At 34.3% G+C, this 18,621-nt stretch overlaps 4 protein-coding genes across 4 annotated transcripts; 2 read left to right on the plus strand and 2 right to left on the minus strand.

Moving 5' to 3' along the window:
• Window positions 1–1,502: 1,502 nt before the first annotated feature.
• LOC110819474 (calvin cycle protein CP12-2, chloroplastic-like) lies at window positions 1,503–2,126 on the minus strand. The gene has a single exon (XM_022048685.2). It carries the CDS (start codon window positions 2,064–2,066, stop codon window positions 1,656–1,658), a length of 411 nt encoding a protein of 136 aa, XP_021904377.2. The 5' UTR covers window positions 2,067–2,126; the 3' UTR covers window positions 1,503–1,655.
• A 734-nt stretch (window positions 2,127–2,860) lies between these two features.
• LOC110819406 (Prolyl oligopeptidase family protein) lies at window positions 2,861–8,808 on the plus strand. The gene is given in 11 exon segments (XM_022048575.2): window positions 2,861–3,241; window positions 4,133–5,117; window positions 5,404–5,532; window positions 6,164–6,463; window positions 6,551–7,009; window positions 7,149–7,214; window positions 7,822–7,882; window positions 7,976–8,125; window positions 8,257–8,394; window positions 8,545–8,599; window positions 8,602–8,808. Coding segments are annotated over 11 exon segments (2,715 nt in total). The 5' UTR covers window positions 2,861–2,934; the 3' UTR covers window positions 8,667–8,808.
• A 3,119-nt stretch (window positions 8,809–11,927) lies between these two features.
• On the minus strand, window positions 11,928–13,741 carry LOC110819412 (cytochrome c oxidase subunit 5C-2). The gene is made up of 2 exons (XM_022048585.2): window positions 13,607–13,741; window positions 11,928–12,413 (listed from the first exon to the last, which is right to left on the minus strand). Exon 2 carries the CDS (start codon window positions 12,383–12,385, stop codon window positions 12,191–12,193), a length of 195 nt encoding a protein of 64 aa, XP_021904277.1. The 5' UTR covers window positions 12,386–12,413; window positions 13,607–13,741; the 3' UTR covers window positions 11,928–12,190.
• An 886-nt stretch (window positions 13,742–14,627) lies between these two features.
• On the plus strand, window positions 14,628–17,164 carry LOC110819461 (uncharacterized). The gene is made up of 2 exons (XM_022048670.2): window positions 14,628–15,204; window positions 16,376–17,164. Exons 1-2 carry the CDS (start codon window positions 14,766–14,768, stop codon window positions 16,945–16,947), a joined length of 1,011 nt encoding a protein of 336 aa, XP_021904362.1. The 5' UTR covers window positions 14,628–14,765; the 3' UTR covers window positions 16,948–17,164.
• Window positions 17,165–18,621: the final 1,457 nt, after the last annotated feature.

Consider the following 18,621-nt stretch of genomic DNA (forward strand, 5'->3'; position numbering starts at 1 on the left):
TTGCGTGAGTTGCAGTTAAATTGTGAAACTGAAATTTAAATGTAAACAAGAAATTGGTGATTAAGTGAATGAATGAATGGTAGCCTTACTGGATATCCTGGGAGATGGTGGACGGACCAGGTGTATAGGAAACCTTAATGTGAATGTTGTCTCATACTGGAGGAGATATCGAGAATTGATGTTTTGGCACTCATACCGAACGGGGTATGAGAACAACCCGTTTCACCCTCATACCAGATAAGGTATTGATGAATAGTATTTTTAGCGCTCATACCAGACGAGGTATAGGAACGGTTGGTTAGTTGACAATGTTGAATAAGGGTTCAGGCGTAGTGGGGACATCCCTATGAACTCCTACGGATATCAGTAGGCAGATAAAAAAGAAAAGTTGTTGTTCTGGTTAATTGAATATAAAATTATGATATTATTGTGTGATTGCCTCTATAAGTTAGTTTTGGTAGTTTCGCTACTGTAAGTATATTATAAATGATTTTATTTACGATAACTAAAATTACTTAAATTAAGAGCTCTATTAGTTGTTTTAATGATTTTTACTAACTTTTATTTATGTATTGGTGAGTAGTATGATATTTTTACTGGGTTAGTCTAACTCACTATTTCATTAATCAATTCAGATCAAGAGGACGAAGATCCAGATCCTGATTCATAAGAAGATTGCGAATAGGATGTCCAATTATTTATTTTCTATTTATTTCTTTAATTTTTCATTATTATTTTAGAATGATTACTCTCGTATCCATATTGTTATTATAAATTATTGTGTAAGAAATGTAAAAACTAACGTTATTATTTCGCTTACGCATTCAATTTATAATTTAGTTTCTTTATACTTATGGGTTGTTACAATAATGATTATATTAATTAAAAAAATATAACATTCACATAATGTATATTTTACGTATAATAATAGACTCATTAAAATTTAACAACATCTAATTTCATAAACATATTAATGAATTAAATTATTAATTTAATTAAATTAAATATTATACACTAATACTCACAAAGTGGTATTTTTGATTAAATTTAAATTTGTAATTTTTAAATAAAAATACAAAAAATATTAATCACCAAATTACCGGTTCATGTTTGAATAGTTATCACATCAATAGATTGCGCGTAGAAAGTTTACTGGTTTTAGGGCCCATTAATCGCTTATCTGGACCAACTAAACGGCCTAGAATGTGTCGGGTGGTTTCAGCCTCCAGAAAAACTCAGAATTACAATTTTGCATGGTTACGTTTTCTAAGGTGTTTGTATTATATTATAATTAATACATATATATATATATTCAAAAAATAAATGAAAACTGATAAGTTTAAATAAAATATGAATCTAATTTCTAAAATCATACTTGGATTAAAATTTAAACTAAAATAACAGAAAATTTCAATAAAAATAAAAAAAACATCAAAATTTACCAACTTCTTTTTATATTATATATATATATATATATATTTTTTTTAAAGAAAGGTGGTATATGGTATGTTAATACTTTCAATTAAATATAAAACCATAATATTACTTCCATCATATGATCATCATAAGCATCTCCAATTCCACCTTAACAAATAAGTTGACTAGAAAAAGAGAATAAAAAAAAAAAATTAGAAAACCATATCTCACGATTCCATTCAGTCTTCATACGTGCGGCACTCCTTAGTCTCCGGGTTATCCTTGCAGAAAGCTTCCAGGGGATCCGCCGCTTCGGCTTTCTTCCTGTCCCTCGCGTGGCTAGCCGCCGCGCTCAGCTCCTCCACCTCGTCCCACGAGGCCGCGCACTCCCCCGTGTCCGGGTTGCTCTCGCACATCTCCTCCGCTTTCTTCACGCTCTCCGCTAACCTCTCCGATATGCCATCCGGGGCGGTTCTCGCGGGTCGGAAATGAACCAGCCGACCGGATCCGAAGTGGATTCCGGACTGCTTTTTCCATGGTTGGTTCAGGTAAGGAGACCTTATGGAGCGAGGAGCCTTCGGCGAGTAGTCTGTTGCCTTTGCAAGGACTCTTGAACTGGTTGTGAGGTTAATTCCAGCTATTGCCGCCATTTTTTGTCGATGAATAGTAGCAGCTTGGTTCGGTGTTGATGATTTAAGCTTTCGGGGTGAGATTCTCGACAAATTATATTGTAGGCTGGAAATGTTTTCCCAACGCAGAAATCTTATCGAGTGAGAACCAATCATATGCTTACACGTCACCGTAAAATGAAGATATTTCTCTTTTTTTTCTTTTCTGGGAAATATCAACCTTTTCTTGGTGTTTTTTTTTTTTTAAATTATTAAATTATAAATTTTAAAAATTATTAGTACCTAAAAAAGTGCGTCTATATTATTATTCTTAATCATGCAACACATAAGGAAATCATATTAATTAATTTTTTAAATTCAGGCAATTGATTTTTTAATTGTTTTGATTTTCCAATTAAAAAAAGTTTCTGTCACGTATTTTTGGGACTGGAGAGACGCTTGTCATCGGACGGGTGAGAAATTCTTCGATATTTCGGTTGAAGTAGAGGCTTTAGATATGGCCAAGTGTTCACTAATTTAAAATAAAATGAGAAACCAATTTAAATATTAATTTAAATATGAATTCATAAAAAGATAAAATTTATACAAATAAGATTTATCACTTATCAGTTTCATATATAACAAATAATTCAAATTAATTAAAATTTTAAAAAATAAATCTTAAATTTATTTGACGATAAAATCCAACGTACTTAGATTGAAGTTCACAGTCGTAGTCTGCTTCTCCAGCCCACACCAAAAGCCACTTCATAAAGCCGGATGGAGGATACCACACGACTCGACTCCAGGCCCACACACTAATCTTTTTCTTTTTTAAAAAAATTATCTTTTTCTAAATGATTGTTCCTAAGAAGTTTCATCAATAAGAAGTAGAGTTTTGAGTCCCTGTATGATGCTGCGTCTTCAAAAACTCTCGAATCGCTTCTCTCTCCTCTCACTCTGTCCTCTCTCTTCTCCTTCATCTCGTCCAGTCTTCGTCTCTCTCAAACTCGGCCGATTCGACTCGGTCCGTACCCGCGGCCACCTGAGAACTCGCTCCAGGACCTCCGTCCGTACGATCATGACTGTTTCTGGTGGTGCTGATACTACTACCCCTAGGCTTCGAGCTCTTGTACCTATGAACGCTGGTGGTGGAGAAGATGTTGGTGGAAGTTACGCTATTGGCTCCGTCTCAGCTTCTGCTGTTGAAGATGATGGTACTTTTGAGATCAAATACAATACTTTTTATCTTTTCTTGAAATGTTGCTCGGAATAGGTTCTTAGTTGTGAAGAATTGTGGCAGTGTAGGTGCTTGATTGATTCTCTTCTAGTAGTTGACCTGTGTTTATTTGGATTGATCGATTGCTGGATGACGTTAGTGCGAACTCTATCTGAAGTTTAATATCTTGAATATGTGAATGGAGTTGGATTTGCCTTGTTTTGATTGATTCTCTTGTACGGAAGTATTTCGCGAAGCAGAGATTGTGGTATCTAGTAGTTGACCTTTGTTTCTTTGACCGGAATGTTGAATTTAGTATAACTGTTTTTAAAATTTGATGTATTGACTCTTTTAATGAAGTTGGACTCCGTTGTTTGCTGAAGTATTTTCCAAAGCAGAGATTTTAGTCTCTAGTAGTTGACCTTTGTTTCTTTGAATAAGTTGATAGCAGGCTGAATTTAGTGTCAGCTGTATTTGAAATTTAATATCTTGAATCTGTTGATGGAGTTGGATTTGCCTTGTTTTGATGCATTGAGCGAAGCAGAGACTTTATTTTATAACTTAAATTACATACTTTCCAAATAGTAGTAGTTACGTACTTATTTCTGTTCAGTCTCTCAATATCTAACTTGTCCTTTCTCTCCTCGGATTCGTTTGATTACTGAGCTGATTATGTCTGGCATTATTATTTTAACATTAGGTATGAATGTTTTGTGGTACTGTCTCTGTCCTGTGATCCAAAGCTTAATGGTATTTTATCAGATTGTGTTTTTCCTAACCTTCAATGATCTTTGCAAGACCATACTTGTTTAAAGATTTTTGGATGGAGGGGTGATCAGAAGCAAATATCTAATAGTAAGCGATGCTTATTTCGATTCATAATATGCAGAGTCAGCAATTGGAGTTGGATATCGTCTCCCTGTTCCAGAGATTAGAGATATCGTTGATGCTCCACCACTTCCTGCACTTTCCTTTTCACCTCAGAGGGATAAACTACTGTTTCTCAAACGGAGATCTTTACCTCCATTAGCTGAACTGGCCAGACCAGAAGAGAAGCTTGCTGGTATCCGCATTGATGGGAAATGCAATACTAGGAGCAGGATGTCATTCTACACTGGCATTGGGGTCCATCAACTAATGCCTGATGGTACACTGGGGGCAGAGAAAGAGATTCAAGGCATCCCTAATGGTGGGAAGATAAATTTTGTCACGTGGTCAAATGATGGTAGGCATTTAGCCTTTAGTGTCCGAGTTGCGGAGGAAGGTAGTGCTAGTAGTAAGCTTAGCGTGTGGGTTGCTGACGTGGAAAAAGGGGAAGCTAGACCACTTTTTCAATCACAAACCATCCATCTAAATGCAGTTTTTGACAACTTTATTTGGGTAGATAATTCCACTTTGTTAGTTTGCACAATTCCTTCATCTCGTGGAGACCCTCCAAAGAAACCTTTGGTTCCCTCTAGTCCAAAGATTCAATCCAATGAGCAGAAAAGTGTTATTCAAGTAAGGACCTTCCAAGATTTGCTCAAGGATGAATACGATGAAGAGTTATTTGACTACTATGCCACTTCACAGCTTGTATTGGCTACTTTGGATGGGTCAGTGAAGGAGATTGGGCCACCAGCTGTATACACATCTGTGGACCCTTCTCCAGATGGGAAATACCTTTTGATTACTTCCATTCATAGGCCATATTCTTTTATTGTACCATGTGGAAGATTTCCCAAGAAGGTAGATATATGGACAGCTGATGGGAAATTTGTTAGAGATTTATGTGATTTGCCCCTAGCTGAGGACATTCCCATTGCATTCAATAGTGTGCGGAAAGGAATGCGCTCTATCAATTGGAGAGCGGATAAGCCTTCTACGCTCTATTGGTATGTAACTGGAATTTATGTTAAGATCTCATTAAATTTTACAAAAAAATTGGTTGTGCCTGAAATTTATGTTAAGCTCTCACTAAATTTTACAAAAAAGTTGGTTATGGAACGAGGATGAAGTCTTAAAAGTGCCAGTCTCCATGTAAAACTTGCATAGAATTTTGGATGGCAGCTGAAGTTCCTTCTGTGTGGTTCATAGTCTGTGTGATAATCTAACTTTTATGATTAGATGTGGATCTGATTTTTTAATGTAATTTTTTTACAAACTTTATCGAGTTTTTAGGGCAGAAACACAAGATGGAGGTGATGCCAAAGTGGAAGTTTCTCCACGTGATATAATCTATACACAGCCTGCTGAGCCACGTGAAGGTGAACGGCCAGAAATTTTGCACAAACTCGATCTTCGTTATGGGTATGAATGTGCTGTATTTCTCCATTTGATTTGTCCTGCATAAGTTTCTCCTACAGATATTCATGTTTTAAGTTACTGATCTTTTCAAAGTGATGCTTTCGAACTTCGTGAGAGACTTTTGTTTCGATAATTGGCAACCTTTTCGACATTGTTATAAAGCATCGTAGGCTTGACTATTGATAAAAAATATATGAGCTAGAAGCTGACATTTCCATATCTGATGAATTCTGACTTTGTGAGATACTTATAGCTCTGTCCATCTTTATGTTTGATTTCCATACCTAAGGTTTAGTTTGTTTTCTGTAGATTCTAGATCTTTATCTTTATTCAAGCTATTTTCGTGATGATAGCTTAATAACTTTTTTGAATGATGACACCAATCATTCATTTCTTTCTGAATCAATAGTTTCTGACACGACATAGTTGTATTGCATGATCAGTACATCAAATATTGAAGAAAGTTAGCCTGTGGTTTTGGCATAATTTTTGTTATTCCATCGTTAGTTTCCAGTTGCAGTTTTTTTTTTTTTGAAATAAAAAAAGAACTCCTTAAGTTTCCAGCTGCAGTTTTAATTGTACAAAGCTCCTTAAGAGCACTGTTCTTATGTATATCAACTCCTTGTGTCCTCAGAGGGATTTCTTGGTGTGACGATTCCCTAGCTTTGGTTTATGAGTCTTGGTATAAAACACGGCGTACAAGGACATGGGTGATATCTCCTGGATCCGAGGATGTAAGTCCACGCATACTGTTTGACAGATCATCAGAAGATGTGTATTCTGATCCTGGCTCCCCCATGTTGAGGAGAACTGCTACTGGGACCTATGTGATAGCAAAGATAAAGAAGGAAAATGATGAGAGAACTTATGTTTTACTGAATGGAAGTGGTGCTACACCAGAAGGGAACATCCCTTTCCTTGATTTGTTTGACATGTAAGTATCATAATATGTATACGGTCTTCTTCCCCTTCTCATTTAGTAATCACTGGTGCTGCTGTAATCTAAACCAAATTCTTCCAGAAATACAGGCAACAAAGAACGAATATGGGAGAGCGACAAGGAAAAATATTATGAGACTGTTGTTGCTTTAATGTCTGATCAGAAAGAAGGGGATTTAGGTATTAACGAGCTGAAAATACTCACCTCCAAGGAATCAAAAACTGAAAATACCCAATACTACATCCAGCAGTGGCCTGACAAAAAAGTATATCAAATCACAAATTTCCCTCACCCCTACCCTCAATTAGCATCATTGCAGAAGGAGATGATTAGGTACCAAAGAAAGGATGGTGTGCAACTTACTGCAACATTATACTTGTCACCCGGCTATGATCCATCAAAAGATGGCCCTCTTCCTTGTTTAGTCTGGTCTTACCCCGGAGAATTCAAAAGCAAAGATGCTGCTGGTCAAGTTCGTGGTTCTCCAAATGAATTTCCAGGCATAGGTCCGACATCAGCTCTTCTTTGGCTGGCTAGAAGGCATGAAACTGCTTCTTCCTTGGTTAATTTATTTATTTATTTTTGGTATTTCTGTGTCCATCTGAAATGCTTTGCGCTCCTACTAGATGCTTCGATTCTAGCATGCTGGCTCACATTTTGGTTACTTCTCATCCTGCAGATTTGCTATATTGTCAGGACCAACAATTCCCATTATTGGTGAAGGTGATGAGGAGGCAAATGACAGGTGTTAGATTTTCAGTCTGTTCTAGATTTGGGTTTTCTGCACCATTATAAGGTTTTGAAAACTAATTTTGTTCACTATTGAGGAATGAGAATAAAGATACACTAAGATGGACATTTTTCATAGGCAACGACTTTCATGGTGAGGTGCTGAAATATTTTTCATCCAACTGAAAGGGAAATGTTTTGGAAATGTGGTTGAGGATTCAAACAAGTACAAAATTACATAGAAGAGGTGCCAAAAAAAATATGGAAAAAGATAAAGTATTGGCATTGCTTGTGAAATATGTTTGAAGAAAGAGAAAAAAGAGTATGCCGTGTTTACTTCACCCTAGGAACAAATGTCTGTTTCCATTTTCTTTCCTTCCCTTCCCCAATCTCACTACACTCCCAAGCTAATGTTTCTTCAAAATGAATTATGCCAAGCTATTATTAGATGAGTTCTCACATACCTTTTCTCTTTTTATAATAATTTTTATTTTTGTTGAGCTTTTATCCGAATCTACAGGAGTACCTCTTCCGGTTTGTTAGCTACCATACAAACATTTAAGTAGCTTTGCAATATCTGGCCCTAGATTGTTTATGGACCATTAATCAAATGTCTTAACCAGGTATGTAGAACAGTTGGTTGCAAGTGCAGAGGCAGCTGTTGAAGAAGTCATTCGACGTGGGGTAAGCTGATTCTTTGTTTTGTGAATTATTAGTTTAGTATATTGATCTGAAAATTCTTGAATCGAACTATCTTCTGGTTCTGCTCTTTTTAAGGTGGCTCATCCAAAGAAAATTGCTGTTGGGGGACACTCCTATGGAGCATTCATGACTGCAAACCTCCTGGCACATGCCCCTCATCTTTTCTGTTGCGGAATTGCTCGCTCGGGAGCTTACAACAGAACGCTTACACCCTTTGGTTTTCAGGTGGTACACTAGCATTGATAGATTTTAGCTTTGATGCTTTCCAACAATTGAAAAATACATATGAAGTTTCTCGTTTCTTTCATCTATTACCTTCAAATAGGTTGGTGATTCTACTATATTTGTTTCTGCAGAATGAAGACAGGACTCTCTGGGAGGCAACTAATACATATGTAGAGATGAGCCCTTTCATGTCAGCAAATAAAATTAAGAAGCCAATCTTGCTTATTCATGGGGAAGAAGATAATAACCCAGGAACACTAACCATGCAGGTCAGAGATTCAACTCTTCTTTTTTGTTGTTCCAGTTAAACTGTTAATTACCTTTCGACTAGAGAGCTGACCAAGCATCTTTCACATTTTAACAATAGCATTTTTTTTACTCTGTTTAATTGCCACTTGTTTCATTTGTGCATTCTGCAGTCAGATCGCTTCTTCAATGCACTAAAGGGTCATGGTGCTCTTTGTCGTCTTGTTGTACTTCCTTTCGAGAGCCATGGTTATGCTGCACGAGAAAGCATTATGCATGTCCTCTGGGAAACTGACAGATGGCTAGACAAATATTGTGTCTCAAACACTTCTAATGTGGATGCAGAGCTGGATGCATGCAAAGCTGATGTAAACAATATAATCACAGACTCTGAAAACAAAGCAGTAGCTGCCACTGGAGGTGGCAGCCAAGAACAGACAGACTTCGAACATGATGATCTTCATTCAAAGCCAAGGTCATTACTATGGTAATTGTTTTTTCTGTGTATGTTTATTACAACTAAATTTGTTTTGATTGAAGTAAATATTATCCCTAAGTTTTGTTTTTCCTCCTGCTTTGGTTTTGTTTTTGTAATAATTATGTGCATGAAAGAAGCAATTTTATCATTTTTTTGGGATATTTGTTTGAGATTCTTTTAGGGAACAATTTGCATGAAACACGAATTAAAACATGTAGCAGAAAGCATAACCTATTTACTAGTAGCTTGTTGGTTTGCCTCTACTTTCTTTAATTGTGAGTCTGTAAACACTTGAGAGCTAAAGAGGGGGAAATAGTTGAGGTAAAGGAAGAACAATAAAGGGTAGCGATCACTCTCTGCCTTATTTTAACGTCTAAAATTTGGGAGGAAAAAATAGTTTCCAAATTAAAAAATTGTCCTCCCTGTATTTTTTTGAAGAAAATAAAGATTTAATGAGAAATGAAAGGTGCAAGGTGCCTTTCCATTTTGATTCTCTTCATTGTAAACAACGGAGAAAAGGTTAATTTTTTTGGTCAGTAGGTTATTTGGTGTGTGTGTGTCTTTTGTTAATCACATATTGACCTTTGCTTAGCTATTGCTTCAGGAATAATATGCAGGGAAATTTTATAACATGTTCTTGCATCAGGAATCTCCTCTTGTAATCACTTTGTTTTCCACTTTAAAATCCATTTTTGTTTATCATGTCATAATTACTATATTTGGAAGGAAACAAGGTATTTTGTGAAATTCATTTTGAAATTCACATTTAGCTCGACAAGGAGGGAAGAAAATCTTATTGGAAGATGACAAGAGAATTTTCAAGTAGAATTGAAACAATTATATTCTAAATTCCATCAGTTTTAATAAAATTTGGAGTCTATTGTTTCAATAGCATTAGAAATTTCCTATTAGCTTGATTGTTATCGTCTTTAAGATGGAATTTTCCACTGTTTCCTAATTAAAATTTACTGTCAATTTTTAAATAATTTCCACACAAAAATTTGATTCTCTCCGAACATAGTCTTAAACCAGCCTTGCAAACCTCCTAAACGCTTGGCAGCAATTCTCAGTATGTGATTGTAATAATTTATTTCTTTCCCTTCACGTCCACTAGCAGTCATCTTTGCATCAAAATATAGCTTTGTAATCATTAATCTTGAATCGTGCAGATTATTTCGTTGATATTTACTAGCCAGTTGGGAGGTCATTCAATTTGATGTGTGGATGCTAAATTATGCTTTCTGAAGATCCAGAGGACTGCTCACGAATTTGATCATGTACGGTAAGTCTGCTCCTCAAATTGACATCTATACGCAAAATAACACGCTACCTCAAACAGGTTTTTTCATTGTTTGGGTTTGGCTCCTTGTGATGATCACATCAAATGAACAGTTGGACAAACAACGTGTTGATGCATTTTTGGACTTAGTTTGGTTGTATAATAAGAACTATGCTCTGAACCTTGTCAAAATTTGGCATCTCAAAATCGATTTTATGGGTTTGTTCAGTAGTTATAACTTTATCTCTAGTTCAATATCTTATTACCAGTTGGTAGTCGTGCCGTATATGGGCCGTTCTGCCTCTCTCTGAATCAACCTATTTCCGTCTCTGATATGTTTGTTCCAGACCGCCTTTGCGCAAAACAACCTTAGCAGTAATAATGCAATTACATCGTGCAGAACAATGGATTTCGGGAACCGGACAGGTACAATGTAACCGAATCCACACACAGAAAAATGTGATGAGAAGATCAGAGCAGATTGACATTATGGTCTCGTTGGTTTAAATCTAATATTATTTTCACTCTATTTATAGTTTTCAGTTGCTGCATGCATATAATTTAATCATAATTTTCATATGTTGAATTTAAGAATGATAAGCTTTCAAGATTTACGTGCTCGCACCTGACCATATACTGAATGATAAATTTGTACTTTCTTTTGTCATTATAATAATTAAAAACCTTACTTGAATTAAACATAAAATAGAAGAAAACATTAAAATACTAATCATTCAAATTTTTATCTCATTATTATTATATTCGTATTCTTATTTTTTTTATAAAAAAAAAAACTTAAACTAAACATAGTTTTAAATAGCGCTTGGTAATAAGAAAATAGAACAAAAGCCATTAAAAATTGGGATAAATTTTTGCAAAATGGTATAGCAAAGTTGTCGGCGCTACAAGGATAAATAATTTCCTATAAAACTCTCTTCATTTGTCTTGCTTTCCAACTTATTTAACATCAAATTATATTGTCTCTTAATTCTTTTAGTTTAATTTTTATAGTAAATAGATTTTAGTTTTCAATTTGAGTATGTTGATTTAATTATTAATTATTAAAATTTCAATAACATTGATTTTACTTCCGTCATCTTTTTACTAAAACTTAATTGATATATTGACTTATTTTTATTAATTAAGTCCAGGTAAATTAAAACAAAACACAAGTTAGAAATTATACTGAGTATTAAAATAATTAATTATACACGGTACTGTTACATCCAAATTTACACACACTAAATACTCCATTTTCCTTTAGTTGAATCATATCTAAAATACACCATCAATCAGTTCATATAAGGCATTAAAGATGCTGTTTCAAGAGACTCACCCACACTTATGGAAGTAAGTATATGCAGCACCGAAGTTCAAAAAATATGTATCAATAAAAAAAGAATAGCTTCTTCCTCCATTTTCCCACACCAGGGACCGAGTTCAGCAACTCATAACGAGGACAGTCGGACAAACTCAAGTGTCAAAGCATAGGGCATAGCACCCAGTAAACAAAAACAACAATATTCAGGTCTAAGAAAATGTCCATGAATGCTTCAAGTTGAACATCAAATACAAACAAAACGCTAAACTCCTTGGATCACCAGAGACATTGCATAGACTTTCTTATTTTGGTAGCCATAAAAGAATTTAGGAATGTAAATAAACTACTGGGAATCTGGGTGGTAATGAACACCAAATGACATTTCAAGCAACCATAATTCTATTTAAAAAAACCACATAAAGATGCCACAGTGACGAAAATTGCAACAAGCTTCATGACATTTAAAGAAGATAACAGATCATCTCAAATACAATTGGTTTATTATTTAGAAACCCAGACCAATTTTTCTCATCTTACATCTAAGACCCAAATAGAAGCAGCAAAAATCATCAATACTGACATTTAAAGAAGATATCAGATCATCTCAAACACAACTGGTTTATTATTTAGAAACCCAGACCAAGGTTTGCTCATCTTATACCTAAGAGCCAAATAGAAGCAGCAAAAATCATCAATACTGCAGAAATTGTTTAACAAATCAGAATAGAAACAATCGAATTCCTATTCCTCTGCAGCGACAACACTAATCTCGCCTTTCTCAAGCAAGTCATAAAATGCCCTTGTTTTCCTTTGCTCATTCCAATGATGCATCTTCCACAAACCACCAGCAGCCAAACCAAGTGTGATACCTATAATTATCTCCTTCACAACACTTGGTCCTTTCAAGGTAGCATGAGCTATTTTATGGGCAGCCATTTCACTTCTCTATTTAATTCCAGTAAACCTACAACCAATGAAAAAATTTCTTTCTTATTCTGCTAAATCACAAAAGAATTACAAATACGAATCATCTAAAGGAAGACAAAACTAGATACTACTTCTTTGCAAATTAAAACATGGCTCTTAAATAACCATCATTTCCGAATTCTTGGTACAAGAAATTTCCAGCATCATCACATACAGGCTTAATATTTAAAATTAACCTCTAAATATAGCCATAATCCAATAACTACACATGCTGCTAATACTTACATTCAGTATTTAAACTGACATCAACAACAACACAAGGGAATGGTATGAACAAAGGAAACTTGATAGAAACATCAAAATTCACAAACGTTGCTTTTAGTTCAACTTTATTATGTTTTCATTCAATTCTTAAATCTTAATTATTTGATATGCAGTTAGTCATAACTTACATATTTGATACATAATTAAATCATCTTCACTGATATCTTCAATTTCACAATAATAGATATCTTCACTTGTTATGTCAGAATCTGAAAATTACCTAACTTGAATTGGAGACAGAATTGACTTAGAATTAGAAAATAATTTTCATTCAAATTTCTATTTTATTCTTATTCACAATCCGTGAAATGGAAATTCTAACTAAACTCAGCCAAAGGCTCAGAGCATATTATACAAGAAACACCGCCTGCCATATCACCATTACCAATATCGCCCCTAATATATTGCTATTCGGCTGCTAATTCTGACAGTAAGTATTTAGACTGACATGAAGAGTAACATCAATAATCAAAATGAACAAAGAAAAGTTAATGGCAGCGGAAATCATAATTCATAAAGATCTACCTAGTCCATCATGTAAGAATTCGACAGAATATGATACAAGAAACACCCTATCATTATTGCCATATTCCTCAAATCAAGTTGCCAATCGAACCTAGATATGCTTTTTCTCGCCCCAATACTCGATCCTAGACATCACAAGCCATGGCTATAAAACCCAATCTTTAAGAATCAGAAACTTTCAATGACATTCAAAATCAAAAGGCCAGATGTAAAATCAGATGTCTAAATTTACACGTCATACAGACGCGTATGTATCTAACACATGAATCGATCAAGAGAGCCTAATCGCAGAAATCAAAAAGTACAAGCAATTAACAGAGCAAGGGCGAAAGGCTAATAAATGGAAGAAAATCGGAGAGATGGGATTAGATTAGGGTTTACCTGAGCCGGGATGAGAAGGGAAGCAGTGGTTGATTTCAGACTGCGAAAACTAGAAATAAGAACAATTATCGGCTTGGCACTTGAGAGTTAAAAAAATCTCTATTTTACGCTTGTCGATTATGTGGGCTTCTTAGAAGAAGCCTCGTAAGCAAGCTTGGGCTTGGGCCCTCTATCTCTCTAATTTTCCAAAATTATCACTTAAAATTTAAATTTATAAGATATCAGTCTTTTATTTTTTATTTTTTTATCATTAATGGAATTTATTAATAAAATTTACTAAATTTCTTAATTTATTCCAAACATAATCTAATATTAAATCTACACTTAAAAAAGTGTATTTCAGTTTTATGGAATTATATAAAAACTGAATTTTTATTAGCATACTATTGTTTTGTGTTACTGTTGAAAATAAATATAAATTTCTAAATGAACTCTTGTGAAAAATCTCATATTATTTACAATGCCATCTAAGATTACATAAAATTTTTATAATTCGCACAAAATATTACAATGTACATATACGTTTTACTATAATTTTCATTTTAAGAAGATTAAAAAACTAAATTAAATATTTTAATTAAAAAAATTTAATCATTTTATTCAAATACGTGATAATTCGTTTTAAATAAAACGTAAAAAATTTTATTTATATATTAATAAATTAAATTATTTATTTTATTAAATTATATATAATAAATTAAATATTATTAACCAATAATATATTTATAAAATAAAAAATTTTACATCGGAAATACAATTTTAACTCATAATTTAAGCAAAAAAAAAAAAAAACAATATTTAACCATTTGGACATGATTTTAGGTGGTATTTGCTATACTGCTTAAAAAGAAAAAAAATACAAATTATATTAGTATTTGATTAAACTATAAGATATATATATATATATATATTAAACGATGATTAAACTATATTATGCATAGTCATCATCTAACATATTATTTTAAGTATGAAGTTGTAAAAGTTCCAAATATACCCAATAAACAAATATAGTAAACAAGAAAAGACAAAAAATAAAAAGAAACCAAAATCCTTTCTTTTCCCACCTTCTCTCGCCCAACATACATCCGCCGCTACCCGTTCCTCTTCCTCTTCTTATTCTTCTTCTGTCTCCTAGTTTCAGGGCAGAAGGAGCTGAGAAATGGCGTTTTGTAGATGCTGCTCCGCTACATCACTCATCTTTTTCTTCCTCGTTTCAGCCATCCCTCTCGCTTTCCTCGTCTCCCTGGAACTCGCCAAGCCAGCCACCCATGTCTACCACTACCACAGCTCCGGATTCTTCCGCGAGTGCGCCAAGTGGGACCAGCCCAACCGCCGATTCATCGTCTCCTTCTTCGAAGGCGGCCTCGGCCAGATTCCCCTCCCCGACAATCACCATCCTAACGCCGTACTGCAGGAATCCATCCTCGTCAAGGACGTTGATCTGACCGGCAATGCATCTCTCGGCTTCGTCATCGATTATCCAAGGAATCGCGTCCTCGTCGCCGTCGCCGACGTGCTCGGTAATCGCTACAGCGCGCTGGCGGCATACGATTTCTCTTCATGGCGCCGTCTCTTCCTCACCCAGCTCAACACCCCTAGTAAGTTTCCCTAACATTCATTTTCCTTTTACCCTATCGTTGTTGGTTCTCTATGTGCGAGATTTGTTTCTGTTGCGTGAACCTTAGTCTCCGACGTCCGTCGTCCGTTGATTCTGTTGACCGACTAATTCATCATCTGGGTCGTCGACTACTGATTTGATATATATAAAAATAATTGATAATAATTGATTTTGATACGGCAATTACTCCTTTCTAGTTGTCGTTAGCCTCATCTGTTTGTTTATTATAAATGGCTGCTTCACCAACCAACTGAGAGAGCATATTGATATTCGGGAAATTACAGTTTGACCCACCCTGTTTTGTTATTTATTTTTTAATCCAAAAATTTATGATTTTTTATAACAGTTCGGTCCTTAACTTTCTTTTTTTGTTGTTGATACACTAAATTTTGAAAAATTAATATTAGTATTTTGACAAACTCTTCTATTAAGACAATCCCGTAATTTGTGATGTAATAAATAAAACAACCACTTATTTAATTTTATTTTGTTTAAAAAATTTAAAATAAAAATATAGCTCGCACCCACCCTTTTAATAATTTAATCAAAGTAAAATTATATTTATATAAAATTAAATAGATTTAGTCAGGAGAGAATTATTTTTGTTCTAAGAGCTTTTTTTTTTAATTAGGAAAGCTGTAAATATTAATATATTTGTGAGGAAAAAAAAAAAAAAGTTGGTAGGGATAAGCAACCTACCTTAATGGTTTGATTAGTCAAAAAATTGGTATTATAACTTTCAGTCGCATAATTAAAAATTTAGAACTAAATGGTTGACAAAATGATGGGACATTTTTGGTTTTAATATTTAAATTACAATATTTTCATAATAAAAAGTCTAAACTATACAAAATATTCTAATATTTATATGATTGTGATAGAAGAATAATAATAATAATAGTAATAATAATGTTTTTTTTAATTATATATTTACACAATATGTTATTTTGTACTTTTTAAAATTATTTTTATACATTTATTATAGTTTTCCTATTTTTTTATTATACAAATTTAGGTACTCTTTAAAGGAAAATTATTTTTATGTTGTTAATTTTTATTATTTTTAGACTCAAGTAAACTAAAAATAATAATATTTAATTAAATACGATTAATTATATTTAACTAAAAATAATAATATTTTTATGTTGCAGTTGATGGGAAAACGTTTGCAGACGACGTTGCGGTGGACGCAGAAGGCAATGCCTACGTCACGGACACCACCGGCAACAAAATTTGGAAAGTTGACGTTAACGGAAAACCCCTATCCATCATTAAGAGTCCTCTGTTTCCATCAAAACAGTGGTACGGAGACATGCTATCCTTAAACGGCATCGTTTACCACCCTGATGGCTACTTGATCGTCATCCATACCCTTTCCGGAAACTTGTACAAAATTGATATATCCAAGGGAGACGACGAAGTCAAGTTAATTGAGGTATCAGGTGGATCGCTTAGGTTAGGAGATGGCATAGAGCTGTTATCCCCAAGGCAACTTGTTGTCGCTGGGAGTTATCCTTCCGGGAGACTAGTGGAGAGCTCCGACGGGTGGGAGACCGCCGCCGTAGTCGGGAAGTTTAGGGGGCCGGTACACCGGATTTCGACGGCAGCTACCGTTAAAGACGGGAAGGTGTATTTGAATCACATGGTGGGAATGGGGTATCCGAGGAAGAAACATGCACTTGTTGAGGCTGTTTTTTTGGGCTTGAGGGCACATTCGGCCTGATGAGGAGTCAAAAATGATTTGGGGCTAGGGGGGTGTTTGGATCTGCAATATTTTATGACTTGGCGACCTTGTGGGTTAATTGCTTTTGGGTTTATGGGTTTTTGAAAGGTTTATGTAATGTAGAAACGATGATGTTGTACTGTTTCTTTGTTTTCAGGATGAGAAGGCTTCCAGTCTAGAGTGGTCAAGAAATAAATTTAAGAGTTCATTTTTTAAACTCTTCGTTATTTTAAGTATAAAGATTTTTGGACCATTTCCCACATTTTGTTTTGGAGTTATGAATTTAATAGAAAATTCATTTCAAATAAATACTAAAGTTCAATATTGTTTTCAAAATTCTAAAAGTAAAGAAGAAAATTATGACCTATTATCTATGGGTTTTCATGTTTTTTTTTGGGTGACTTTCAAAATTATAATTATTTTAATATCTTTTCCTAATCTTTTTTATTTATATTAATATGAGGAAAAAAAAATCAATCCAAATGGACACTCAAATATAATGTTATTATAGAGAGATAAGAGGATATGATTATCATCTTTTAAAATTATTTAAACTTGTATTTATCATTAGTTAACTCTATTACTCATTTTTCACTTATCTCTTTTTACATGTATATATATGTGTATAATTATTCAAAACAAATCATCAAGATATTATCCAATTCTCATCTTGTTACATGGTATTAGAGTTGATCCCGTCAATGATAACTTCATCTTCCTCCTCAACCTCAATTACCCCATCACACCCCACCTTTTCCGTTAAACTCAAAGGCAACAACTACCTTGCTTGGAAAACCCAGTTCCTATCCCTGCTCAATTATCAAAATCTAACGGGTTTTGTTGATGGTTCTAATACAACTCTAACCAAAATTATATCAAACGTAACAAAAAAAAATGAAATCATTCTTAACCCATAATGCCAAACCTAGTTCCAAAAGGATCATATGCTCATATGCTGGCTTTTATCCTCATTATATGAGGAAGTTTTTTTTTGTTCCATTTGCATTACCTCGTCACTTTAGGTCTAAACTACCCAAGCCAATACCTTTGGTATATCCCAAAACAGGCAACTGCGGCTTAACATTGAACTGCAATAGCTCAAGAAAAATGATTTGTCAGTTTTATAATACATTCAAAAGGCCAAATCTTTAGCTGATGAATTGGTCTCCGTTGGTCATACTATGAACCCAGCAGAATTTAATGCAATTATCTATTGCAACATTGACAGAGAATATCACAATATTATCACTGCTCTCAATCTCCAACTTGAACCTGTAACCTTTAATGAGTTACACAGCCATCTGATTGCTCACGAGATTCTTCTCAAAAGCAACAATGAAGTGCCATTTGCTAATTTTACTATATGAAATGCAGCTCAACAAATAACTTTAGCCATAATAAGTCAAACTCAATGAATAGGTGTACGAGCTACACCAATAACCGACAACCTAAGAAGAACAGAGGCTCATGTCAAATTTGCAATCTGCGAAATCATACTGTAGATCGCTGTCGTTGTAATTATGAACAATCTGTAGGCATGACATCTAATGTACAAGCTAACTTGACTCAAGTGAATCCTAGAGCACATGCCAATCTAGCATAATCTTCTTGCAATCAATAATATTGGCATCAACAATCGTTTTAGGCGGTCGATTCAAGTACCAATTATCATAT

This window comes from Carica papaya, chromosome 5, assembly GCF_054855325.1.
Source record: "Carica papaya isolate Zhongbai chromosome 5, ASM5485532v1, whole genome shotgun sequence".
Classification (NCBI taxonomy): domain Eukaryota; kingdom Viridiplantae; phylum Streptophyta; class Magnoliopsida; order Brassicales; family Caricaceae; genus Carica; species Carica papaya.